The sequence below is a fragment of the Hypanus sabinus genome, chromosome 13, assembly GCF_030144855.1.
Source record: "Hypanus sabinus isolate sHypSab1 chromosome 13, sHypSab1.hap1, whole genome shotgun sequence".
Classification (NCBI taxonomy): Eukaryota; Metazoa; Chordata; class Chondrichthyes; order Myliobatiformes; family Dasyatidae; genus Hypanus; species Hypanus sabinus.
In genome coordinates this window covers 22,830,141-22,843,511 of record NC_082718.1, presented here as the reverse complement: position 1 = coordinate 22,843,511, position 13,371 = coordinate 22,830,141, and the positions used below count along the sequence as shown (strand labels likewise).

The 13,371-nt window shown below is 41.5% G+C and overlaps 1 protein-coding gene across 7 annotated transcripts in view; it reads left to right on the top strand.

Moving 5' to 3' along the window:
* Window positions 1-13,371, top strand: part of sfmbt2 (Scm like with four mbt domains 2) — a 220,724-nt gene that overhangs the window by 125,727 nt on the left and 81,626 nt on the right. For all 7 annotated transcript variants that reach the window (XM_059987321.1, XM_059987320.1, XM_059987325.1 and 4 more), the window contains one exon: window positions 11,700-11,826. In XM_059987321.1, the coding sequence (XP_059843304.1) occupies window positions 11,700-11,826 (127 nt within the window). The remainder of the gene's footprint in view (window positions 1-11,699; window positions 11,827-13,371) is intronic.

Here is a 13,371-nt window from a genome sequence, read left to right as displayed (position 1 = left end):
CCTCATCAGCTTCAGTTGTGTTCCCTTTTGCTAAATATCCCAGTTTCAGTGCTGGGAAAGGAAATGCTCAGAACTAAGTTTATATGAGCTTCAAACTTCTTTAGATTCCTGGAGATATCATGGAAAGAGGTCAAAATGAGAAGGGAAATTCTGCTTCCAGCCAGTGGCACAAGTGTCAATAATCCACTGTTCACAGAACTTCATTGTTATGCTTGTAAACTCCCGGTCTGTCACCCAAGTAATGGAGTTCACTGCACAAAAGGCATTGTTTATCTTGCAAGATTTCTAAAAGCAAACAGCTGCAATTTACTTTAGAGATTATTTACATTTTTAAATAAAGAACTTTGTGGAAGATGTAGTGAGATAGTTTAATAGTGAAACCTTTATCTTTGATTATTGAACCACTTTTGTTACCTGGACAACCAATGTCAATAGTCTGACAGTGCCATGGACAGCAATGAGTAACATTTTCCAATGTTAAGTCTTTGCATCTGGGACCATTAGTGACTTTACAAGCCACTGAGATATCTAAATCAAAAGGTAGTGATTCAAAAAATTCTTGAGTTTGGCAACATTGCATGGGGATGTGGATTTTGCATGCTGGTTTAAAGCTTGAACCAGCAACCTACTGCCCCAAATCCAGAGCATTATCAATGACACACATGTTAACCAGCATAAGGGGGTACAGAGGAGAGAATTAATGAGGGAAAATGCTGGAGGTGATGGAGCTATTCTACCAGAATCTGGAAGAATTCAATAGGCGCTTCACCTGTGAGTCTGTCAGGCCCCGAACAGTCTTACCAGGTGGGGTGACACTTCACGTGCGAGTCCATCAGGGTCATTTGTTGTATCTGGTGTCCCGGTGTCATCAGTGAGACCCGACCACAATTGGGGGGCAGCTTTGGCAATGCCTTTGCTTCATCAGCCTCAGAAGGTGGAATTTCCTGGTGGCCATCCATTTCTGTTCCACTCACCATTCCCATTCCTCCATGTCTGTTCGTGGCCTCCTCTGCTCTCTCACTGAGGGTTGGAGGAGCAACACCTCATATTCTGTCTGTGCAGCCTCCAATCTGAAGCCATGAACACTGATTTCTCCAACTTTGGCCATTTCTCCCCCTTCCCTTTCCCTCTTTCTCCATTCCCTTCTCGCCCCTCTCTTCTCCGCAGCTGCTTTTACCTCTCTCTGATTTCCTCCTCCTTTTCTCTCTCCCATGGCCCAGTTACACCCATCACCTGGTAACTCAACTCTAGCCCCCAACCACCCAGCCAGCTTCCTCTCACCTGACTTCACCAATCACCTACTAGCTTGTACTCCTCCCCCTCTGCCCTCCACCTTACCCTGGCTTCTTCACCATTCCCCTTCAGTCCCGGTGAAGGGTCTTGGCCTGAAGCGTTGACTTTTTATTACCATCTATTGATGCTGCCTGACCCACTGTGTTCCTCCAGCATTTTGTGTTTGCATGTCTCGTTCGTTGCCAACAATTTCCCACATTTCTGAATCAAACATGGAATGGATCCTTCTTTGCCGTGACATTTTTAGAAGTCCTGACTTGAGCTTTATTTCATATTTGATTTATTGTTAGTCCCTGTAGATTAATCGCATGTTAGCTGGGGGGATTAAACAATTCTATGGAATGTTCTGGAGATTGAAGATTTGCTTTTAACGTGGCCAGTTGTTGCAGCAGTGATTCAGGAACCACCTTAGCAAAGCTTGAAGCACATCATGAGTGGATTATCACCACACTATTAACTTCTTACTTTGTGTGTTTCGCAGCCAGAAAATAATGAGGTATCAGCTTAAACTGACAGAGTGAGCTAGACCTTGGAAGTGCAAAAACAGCTGTTGGGCCAATAATTTTAAAGGCATACTGTTGAATCCGCCGTAGACCGTGAAGGCAATTGTGTGGTGGCAAGGTGCAAGCTGGGAAGTTAGTGAGATTGTTTTGGGGCCTGTTTGGCAGCAATTAGGAGGTCTGAGGGCAAATTCTCAGTTTGAGTGAGTCAGAGTCAAGTTTTAAATCAGTGTTTATTGTCAGACGTATACATGCGTGCTATGTTGGCGCCGGAAGCTTAGCGACATGTGGGGCTGCCCAGCACAATCCTCGCTGATTTGATTTGACGCATTTCACTGTATGTTTCTGTGTACGTGTGAATAAGGCTGATCTTTAAACACTGTGAAGTCGTTGCATTGTTACTGTGTGTGTTCCCATTGAGGCATCGTATCAGCTGATAGGGTAGGCATCAGCTATGGGGGGAAGAAAAAGCACTGTCGATGGTGAAATGACGGGCATTGTGCAGAAACGCTGTGTGAATGGGAGAGCAGTTGGTAGAGATGAATAAAGGAATTGAAAGGGAAAGTGATCGCAAATTATCTTAATCTCTTTGTGCTGCTGAGTTTTCATAACTAAACTGTCTGGCAGCTCATGAAATATTTTGATAGATCTTTTTCTCCATCTTGTCAGTTCTATTTTTTTTAAAAAGGGTACCTTTGTCAACTCACGCAAGTTATTTTTAATGCATTAAATATAATTGATATAACAATAACTATGTAACGTAAAACACAACAGCACAGAAACTGGCCTTTTGGCCCATCTAGTCTGTGTGGAACCATTAATCTGCTTTGTCCTATCAGAGTGCACTGGGAGGATAGCCCTTCATACCTCTCCCAACCACGTAACTGTCTAAATTTCTCTTAAATGTTGAAATCGAAACTGCTTCCACCACTTCTTCTTGCAGCTCGTTCCATAGACTCACCACCTTCTGAGTGAAGAAGTTTCCTCTCATGGTCCCCTTAATCATTTCACCTTTCATCTTTAATCCATGGTCTCCAGTTTTCATCTCACCCAACCTCAGTGGAAAAATCTGCTTGCATTGACCCTATCTACACCCCTCACAATTCTGTATACCTCTATCATATCTCCCCTCGTTCTCCACGCACTAGGGAATAAAGGCCTTTCCTAATTAGCCTTGTGCTGTAACTAAGGAACTCAAGTTCTGGCAAAATCCCGGCACTATTTCCATCTTTTTGATATCTTTTCTGTTTGATACCTTGGTTTCAGGGTCGATAGGTAACAAACTTACTTCGAGCGTTCAGCAATATTGCAGTGTGCTACGTTTAGGTTCTCATAATGGGGAAACCTGTATTTTCTCTGGTCTTCAGAGAGTTCTCCAAAATTAAATCTTGGCTGAGCAAGGAATCGTATCGGCATTCTTTGTATTAACAAGATTGGTGCGTTACTTAATCCCATGTATAGCTGAAATTACATTAAAGGACGTTTCGGGCATGAAAGAGAATTTTAAATGAATTTGTTCCTATGTAATGTACTTCTGTTCTCTCCTGAGTGCCACTGTCAAAGTTGTCATTTGTTGCCCATCCCTCAGTTGCCCTTGAGAAGGAGATGATGAACTGCGACGTGTCTTGTTGTGATCAGTGTGCTCCCATGATGCTCTCAATGAAGAGTTCAGGGGTAGGAATCCACCAATAGTGAGTGACCAGTAATGAATTTTCCAAGTTAGAATGCTGATCGACCTGGAGGGCAACTTGAAGGTGGTGGTTTTCTTATGATCAGTTGATTGAAAACTTGATTCAGAATCAGATTTATTTATCATTTATTGAAGCATGCAGTGAAATGTGTTATTAACAGCCAACACGACCAAGGATGTGCTGGGGGCACTCTGCAGCTGTCACCACACCTTCTGACACCAACTAACACACTCCCCATAAACACAGCAAAACAGAATATAACAAGCAACAACAGGCAAAATGAGCCCCTGCCATCCCTCCCTCCTACCCCCTCACATGCATGGGCAGTCCTCTAACCCCAGGAGAGGCCATCTTTGGCCTCCTTTCTCCAGTGGATTCGTGGAGTCACAGATACTGGGCCTTCGACTTCCACAGTGGACTTTCAGAGATTCAGTATCAGGTTTAATTTCACTGGCATTTGTAGTGAAATTCGTTGTTTTGCGGCAGCAGTCTGTATATTGCATTTAGAAGTGTGTGTGTAAATGTAGGTAATTAAATAGTGCAAAAAGAAAGCAAAAAGGAAACTAACAGTGAGGTACTGTCCATTCAGAAATCTGATGGCGTAAGAGAAGAAGCTGTTCCTAAAATGTTGTGTGTCTTCAGGCTCCTGTACCCCTTCCTTGATCATAACAATGAGAAAAGGGTATATCCTGGGTGTTGGGGGTCCTTAGTAATGGATGCTGTCTTCGAGGCATCACCATTTGAAGATGTTCTAGATGCTGGGGAGACCATTGCCCATGATGGAACTGGCTGAGTTTTCAACTTTCTGCAGCTTTTCCGATTCTCTGCACTGGCTCCTCCATGCTCGACAGTAAAGCAGGGTTAGCAGAGTTACTCTTTTCTGAATTCCTAAGAGTAAATAAATGTTCAAAAAATATAATTGCTAGAAATCTGAAATAAAAACAAAAACTTTGCACACATCAGGTCAGGCAGCCTCTGCCTGGCAAAGATTTTGGGGCTGAAACATTAATCACTTCTGTTCTACAGATGCTGCCTAACCTGTCGAGTATTTCTAGCATAGAGGCTTGTATGATAAGAGGGAAAATCGAGAGAGTTATCCAAGAAAAGTGCTGTGGTGAAATTGAAAGGACTGAAGGAAATAAAGCAAGGGCAATGGAACAGTGAAATCTATCTGATAGAGGTGTGCAAGGTAATGAGAGGCATTGATCGTGTGGATAGTCGGAGGCTTTTTCCCCAGGGCTGAGATGGCTAACACGAGAGGGTGCAGTTTTAAGGTGCTTGGAATTAAGTACAGAGGAGATGTCAGGGCAGAGAATGGTGAGTGCGTGGAATGGGCTGCCGTCAACAGTGGTGGAGGTGGATACGATAGGGTCTTTTAAGAGACTAGTAGATGGGTACATGGAGCTTAGAAAAATAGAGGGCTATGGGTAACCTTAGTTAATTTCTAAAGTAAGTACATATTCAGCACAGCATTGTGGGCCGAAGGGCCTGTATTGTGCTGTAGCTTTTCTGTTTCTAAAGAAGCCTGGAAATGTTTAATAGTGGTGTAAAGTACATAAGAATAACTACTAAGAAACAGGACTGATGAGGCACCAAAAATGTAACCCAGTGTGCGGAGGAAGAGGATGTGGGTAAGATTCTTGTGGAATACTTCAACATTGTCCTCCAAGTAGATGGAGTTGTGACTGAAGAAAAAGCACGTAAAACTTTGGATAAGGCCAACCTGGATGAGAGACATCCCAGAAATTCTTCCTGGCTGCAAAAGTCTTCTCAGAAGATTGGCAGGCAGCTAACATTTTACTACTATTTAGAAGGAGTGGAAAGCATAAACATGTAATGACAGGTCATTTAGTTCATAAGTTGGTTCATAAGTTCTCAGACTAAGTTCTAAATGATGCTACAACTTTCAGAGGTTCAGCTTCCAGCTGCCCTTTGAGGAAAAGAGTTTCAGAATACTTAACAATTTGAGCGAGGAAAAAATGTACTTGTTTGATTTGTGGGCTGTTATTTTTAACCAGTACTCTCTACGTCTAGATTCTCCCAGAAAACAAAGCATCCACTGAGTGGTGGGGGTGTGGAGCGCCCTGCCTGGGGTAGAGGCAGATACATGGGGGCATTTAACAGACTCTTAGATAAACACATGGATGTTAAAAAACGGGAGGGACGTGTGGGAAGGAAGCATTAGATTGACCTTAAATCATGGGCCGAAGGGCGATCTAGGTTGGATGTTTATCCTTAAGATGGATTTCTGTCAGGATCTTCCATAGTAGACATTTTAATCAAAATCAATTCTTACTCTTCTACTCTAGAAGATAGAGAACCGGGCATGTTGAACTTCTGTCCCATGTGAATCATAGGCTGTTTCCCCATTCCTTCTATAAAACTCCTGTGAGCTTTAGCCCAAGCTGGTGACAGGATACTGAAAGCATGCTTTCTCTGGTCAGCTGCCGACGACTAGTGGTGCACCGCAGGGGTCGGTGCAGGGACTGCTTCTGTCTATGTGATGTATCAGTGATTTGGACAATGAAATCAATGGCTTTGTGGCTAAGTCTGTGGATGATGTGAAGATAGCTGGGGGGGGGGGCAGGCAGTGTTGAAGAGGCAGGAAATCTGCAGAAGGACTTAGACAAATTGAGAGAACGGGCAAGGAACTGGTAGGTGGAATATAACAGGGAAATGTATAGTCGTGCACTTTGGTAGAAGGAATAAGGGTGTAGACTATTTCCTATACAGGGAGGAAATTAATAATCCAGAGGTGCAAAGGGACTTGGCAATGATCAGACCACATTTGTGGTATTGCAAGCAGCTTTTAGCCCCTTATCTAAGAAAAGGTGATGCTGACATTGGAAAGGGGCCAGAGGAGTTTCAAAAGAATGAAAGGGTTAATTTATGGGGAGTGTTTGATGGCTCTTAAACCTATCAAATATTGAAAGGCCTAGACAGTTGATGTGGAAGGGATGTTTCCTATAGTAAGGAGTCTAGGACCAGAGGGCGCAACCTCAGATTGGAGGGAAGTCCATTTAGAACCGAGATAAGGAATTTCTTTAACCAGAGGATGGTGAATCTGTGGAATTCATTGTCACAGATGGCTGTTGAGGCCAAGTCATTGAACATATTCAAAGCAGAAGTTCATAGGTTCTTTATTAGGCAGGGGATCAAAGGTTCTGGGGAAATGTTTGGAGAATGGTGTTGAGAGGGTTAATAACCATGATGGAATGATGAAGCAGACTTGATGGGCTGAATGGCCTAATTCTTCTCCTATGTCTTATGATCTTATAGTAGTGTGACATAGAACAATGCCGACCCTTTAATCTACTCCAGGATCAATCCTGCTCTTCCCACCCGCACAAACCTCCATTTTCCTTTCAGGAAGAACAAGTGAATTTGGATCCTCACAAATCCTCACAGGTTGCAACACTTGCAGATGAGGTTGTTATAGAAGGATTTGGGACATTTTCCTTTCCTAGCCTGCCCGGGGATAGAAAGCAACAGCTGAATTGCTGTGCTGGAGCTGTTGTGTGGCCGACTGCTCCTTCTTCCCATGTGTAATCCCAGTCTTTTATTACACTGATGTTAAATCGCAGGCACACTGTACACAATAGCATTCAGTAGCGTTCTGGACCCAGTCACCATCTTGGGAGCAGTACAAGGAATGCGGTGTTAAAGCCTTTCAGGAAATGGAAATCCACTCATTCATAATTCGCAGCAAGTTGAGATATGTAATGAACTTCGCTGTCTTGGAGTGCTTTTTTTGTTGAGTGGAGGATAAATAAACCATTTTTCCCAGCTCCCATTTCTCAGCCCATGCACAGCTGACACCGTTTTCTGTGATGGAAAATAATGGTATGGACTCTTTCTAGGAATGCAGTTAACGTGGGGCTGAACACGTGCGTGTTGTTGTCACCAGTTCAGAGCCACCTGAAAAACTACGCGATTGATTGCTGGGCTATTGAAATCACGCTGTCATTGTTCTTACTGCAAGAAAAAATGTGCAGCAAGACTTAGTGGCAGCTGCAGCACATCATTGTGATTGCCATGTCTTTGCTGAATTTTCTGCAGGGCAGGTCGTTAAATCTTGAAGGGCCCGTTCCAAGTCGGCCACATAGAAGGATGCCGTGAATCCCCATGCAATTTGTGCTCCTGAGTGACCCAACACAGGACTATCAGTGAGCCAGGGATAGTGTGATGTCCAGGATGGAGCAAAGAAATACTTTGGGAATGCAAATCAAGTCAGGATAAATCATATTTCACTGAAGGTTTCAGTGTTTCTGGTCCTGTATTGTTCTTGGGCCTGCTTTGCAGTCACTTTTCTGATAATGGCGGATCCAGCTTCTGTTGCATTGTGTTCAATGACGAAGTGCTCAAAAGATACAACAATGCAAGTGAATACCTGCAAAGAACTGAAACTTGGGATAGTATATGGTAATATATTCATACTTTGATAATGAAGTTACTGTGAGCTTTGAACTTTGAGTGTGTTCACCACTGCGTTAAACTCAGATGTACTAGTACAAACCCCAACCAGAAATGCCCTCTCAAATTCCTTGATTCCTCCTGTGAATTTATGATCTTGTAATGAACAGAAAGCAACTTCTATACAATTCTTTTTCTAGGAAAGTACACCTGATTTACTGACTACTTGCTTTGCAGCAAGAATTAGAGATTCCAGCGCAAGTACAGGTGTCCCCCCGCTTTATTGATGTTTGCTTTACACCACTTCGCTTTTACGAAAATTTTTCCCATATAAATTGACGGTTTTTTACTTTATGCCATTTCAGCTTGAGAAAGGTTTCATAGGGGCGCTCTACCTTTGTAAAGGGGAGACACCTGTACCTATAAATGGAGCGATGTGCATTTGTTTACAATGAAATGCAATGATGTATGATTTTTGATTTATGGACAACTTGTGGTCCCTCTCTCCGCATTGATGGGGTGGCAGGGTAGCACAGTGTTTAGTGTAATGTTAATAGAGTGCCAGTGATCAGGGTTCAATTCCCACCACTCACCCTAAGGAGTTTGCACGTTCTCCCCGTGCTCTGACTTTCTCCTCCAGGTGCTCTGGTTTCCTCCCACATTCCAAAGACATATAGATTAATAGGTTAATTAGTCACATGGGTGCAATTGGGCAGTGTAGGCTTATTGGGCCAGAAGAGCCTGTGAATATACAGTATCTCTATTTTTTTAAGTCTAAATAAATATTTTTTAAAATCTAGAATAGCTATTTAAAAAATTTCAGCATGAATTCCCCACTTAAAAGGTAGTTCTTATTCTGTTACAAATATGTCTGTTATAATTGTAATTCTTTCTGATATAGTGTAATGCACAAAGTACCTGCTGCTATTTCTGCAGTTTCCCATAGGATATTCACCACAGTACTGGGTTGTTTGATACCATCGGCCCCTAAATAAGTACAGACATGCAATCTTTTGTTCTGACATTGATCTCTGAAGGTTGCCTTCAGGCACAACATAGGCATTGCTATTAAAGAGTATATATATCAAGCTGGATTAGCAGTTTCTCTTGTAAATGTATAATTAGAAGCCATTTAAATAACTATCTTCATCTATTTTCCTAATGAACACATTTGAATCATTTATTTTATGGAGTAATATGAGGTCTCTTGTGTTTGTCTGTTTTGATCTTTTTAATGTAACTGAATTAGCGATGTCCTCCACTGGTAGGAACCCTCTAATGTACTTTTATCTATCATACCTCATGGCTTGTGAAGTCGATATGCTTGCCAGGATGGTTATTTTCTAGTTTGGCATTATAGATGTGCATAAACTAATGAGGGGCAGTGATATGGTCAACATCCAGTCTTTTTGCTGGGGAACGGGATTGGCCAATGGGAGGGCAGAGGTCTCTGGTATGTGGGGAAAAATGTAAAAGGAAACTGAAGGGTGGTCACTTCACAAGGTTCAAGAGTCAAAAACTTTATTGGCATTCTAACCGTACATCAGCTCTGCAGGGCAGAATGAAACAGCGTTTCCTAGGAGCAGTGCAATGATAACATAACAAGCGCAACACTATATAATAAACTTAACAATAAATAGTAAAACACAACAGCCACATGTCAGTTAAAGTTGTAAGTGTCCAGTGCAAATTAAAAGTGTCCAAAGCAAAGTCAGGTAGAGCAGCTATTTAGCAGTCTGACTGCCCGTGGGCGGAAGCTGTTTAGTAGCCTTGTGGTTTTAGTTTTTATGCTCCTGTAATGTTTACCTGATGGCAGAAGAACAAACAGTTCATGGAGAGGGTGTGAGAGGTCTTTAATGATGTACCGTGTCTTCTGGAGGCATCGACTCCGAAAGAGGTCTTGGACAGAAGGTAGGGAGACCCCAATAACCTTCTCTGCTCCCCTAACCACCCTCTGCAAGGCTTTTTTGTCAGCAGCACTGCAGCTGGAGTACCAGGTTGTGATGCAAAAGGTCAGCACACTCTCAACCACGCCTCTGTAGAATGTAGTTAAGATGTTAGTGGTGAGTGATGCTTGTTTAAGCTTCCTCAGAAAGTGCGATCTCTGCTGGGCTCGTGGTCCATGTATAAAATGAGCTGCCAGAGGAGGTGTTTGAGGCAGGTACATGAACAGCATGTAACGGACACCTGGAAAGGTACATGGGTCAGAAAAGTTCAAAGAAATAGGGGTGAAACTGTAGGCAAATAGGACTGTTGGTCAACAGGAATGAATTGGGCCAAAAGGCCTGTTTCAGTATTTTATTATTGTTTCAGTACATGTAGACCAAGCAAAAATCCTTGTTAATTTACAAAGAACAAAGAAATAATAAATCATATTTTAAATTGTTTTGATCTTTCAGCAGCAAACAAAAGAGTATACAAAATAACAGCGTTATAGTCATGTAAGCTGAACAATTAACCCAGAATTATTTTCTGCTTTTCTTGTTAATGGATTCCATTTTTCAAATATTTCATCTGTTAGTTTTATTTCTTGGTGTGGGAATTTGAAAATTAAATTGGTTGCATTGTATTTAATGCTTCTAAAATTTGGGTAATATTATTTTAATAATGAGAATTTACCCTAGAATGTTTCAAAAACCATTCGAATGCCCTCAGACATATAATTTGACCTTTAGTAAAAGAAATGTTAGATCAGTTTCACAACTGAATATTAATGAAAAATGCAATGTTCTCTGGTCCAGTGAAATTCTTGACCACTTAATTATATATAATTAAACCCTTCATTTATATATCTTTGTAGGAATATTTATAGGTTCCTTCTGCTATTTTTGATTAAAAGGCATTCTTAATTCAATCACCTTCAGAACAAATTTTAAAATTCTGATTGTATTAAGAATTCACACTCTACCTTCTAAAAATCTGTTACAAAGCTGCTAAGTTTTAATTCCGCCAATTATCACCTTAAATTTATACTGTTGCACAAGATTCACTATGACGCATGACCTTGTTATAACGTTTCAGTGTATTTTGCCGCTAAAAACTGCATGATCATAGGTCTTAATAAAAATGTGTTTATTAAATATACCATTATTAGCACAAAAATGGCTTCTCCATGGAGAGAGTTAAGGGGCACCAAGTTAATGGGAGTGCACATAATGGACAAACTCACCTGCTTCCTTACACTTTTTTAGTTAGGAAATCACTGTAGCATTTCCACTTCTTGAGGAAGTTGAGGTGAGTGAGGCTCCCCACCCCCAGTCTAATCACATTCTACCAGAACACCATTGAGAGGTTCCTAACCAACTGCATCCCTGCCTGGTCTAGCAACGGCAAGGCATCTGACCACAATTCCCTACGAAGAATTGCGAGGACTGAGAGGATCATCGGAGTCTCTCTTCCACACAGGGCCCTTAACATTGTCAATGAGCCCTCCCACCAGTCCAACAGTCTATTTGAATCCCTACCATCGGACAGATGGTACCATAGCATTAGGACAGGAACTGTTAGAATGGGAAGCGTTCTTCCTCCGGGCTGTAAGACTTAGAACTCCCTGCCACCACCCAGATCTCATCGTCTTTGAAGCGACAGTAGACTTAAGCTGTTTGTTTTTGAACTTGTGCTGTAACTGCACCTTACCATTTGTGGTTATATTGTGTGTGAGTTGTATGTATTATGTTGTGCATCTCGGTCAGGAGAAATATTGTTTAATTCGGCAGTATACATGTGTATGGTTGAATGGCAATAAACTTGAATCGTTATCTTTGTTAAATTTTTAAGTCTTTTACTCTGTTATAATCTTCAGACTTCACTCAGTCGGGGCTTCACCAAAAATATGAAGTTGGAGGCGGTTACCCTGTGTAACCTTGCAGAAATATGTGTAGCTTCAATCACAAAAGTAAAGGGACGCTTGATGTGGCTGCACCTTGAAGGTAAGATGATTGAATAGATTTGTTGGAAACAGCAGTAATTCAGCTTGTTCAGCCTTTGTGGTCCTTCTATGACAAGACTATGTATGTAGATTGTGTAAACCCATGCAATATGGATACCAAAAGTATTTGTAAATTAAAAACTTCTTTACAACAATGTTCAACAGATGAATTACATTTCAATCTTGAGCAAGTCTGGGGGCATTCATGAAAAAGGGTTCTAATGGATTTCAGAGAATTCAGATAGAAGCAAGTTTTTGGAATCTATGCAAAATTAAATACATAGAATTTAGGAGCTTAAATGACTGGTAATACCTATTTGAGATTTCAGTGGACTGAGGAAATTAAATATTTATTGAATATTATTTGAAAGACTGGACATGAGCTAAGTGTTTGTTATAGATTAGTTGAGGAGAATTTAAATTACAAACAAGAGAAAATCTGCAGATGCTGGAGATCGAGCAGTTCAGACAAAACGCTGGAGGAACTTCAGTCCTGAAGGGTCTCAGTTGGCCTGAAACATTGACTGTTTATTCATTTCCGTAGGTGCTGCCTGGCCTGCTGAGTTCCTCCAGCATTTTGTGTATGTTGCGAGAATTTAAATTACCTTGAGGTGGAGGCAAGTAGAATGTGCCAGATTTAAATTTGTTTTAATAGTCCTCATTCCACAGTCAGCAAATTCAGAGAGACCCCTTGAGGTGAAAATGTAGCTTACTAAAGATGCATAAAAAATGTACATCACAATTTGAGATGGGGAGTCGGGCAGGAACAAGCATGGGAGGAAATGTTCTTAGCAACAGCGTGAAGTGAAAACATAAGCAAGCAGAACTAAGCATCTCAGACTCACATTTAATACGGTCATGGCTGATCTAGCCTTGATCTGAGCTTCAGATTCTTTCTGGACTCCCTTGTAGATCAAAAACACTCTTTGTGTGCACTTGGATACAGCCAGTGGCCATTTTATTAGGTACTACTGTACATCTGCTCATTAATGCAAATATATAATCAACCAACCATGCAGCAGCAACTCAATGCATAAAAGCATGCAGACATGATCAAGAAGTTCAGTTGTTGTACAGACCAAACATCAGAAATGGGGAAGAAATGTGATCCAAGTGGCTTTCACCGTGGAACAATTGTTGGTACTGGACGAGGTGGTTTGAGTATCTCAGAAACTGCTGATCTCTTGGAACTTTCACACACAACAGCCTCCAGAGTTTACAGAGAATGGTGTGTTTTAAAAAAAAAACAACAAAAAGCATCTAGTTCTGTGGGTGAAAATGTCTTCTCAATGGGAGGGCTCAGCAAGAAAGGCCAGACGGGTTCAAGCTGAAAAGAAGGTGATAGTTTAACTCAAATAACCAGGCATTACAACAACGGCATGCAAAAGAGCATCTCTGGACACACAACATGTCAAACCTTGAAGTGGCTGGGATACGACAGCAGAAGACTATGGGCATGCAGAAATATACTTGATGGCTATGAGTGTACAACCAGTCATTCAGTCTTCACATTTCTCTGGAGTAGGAAATTCCAGAGATTCACAAC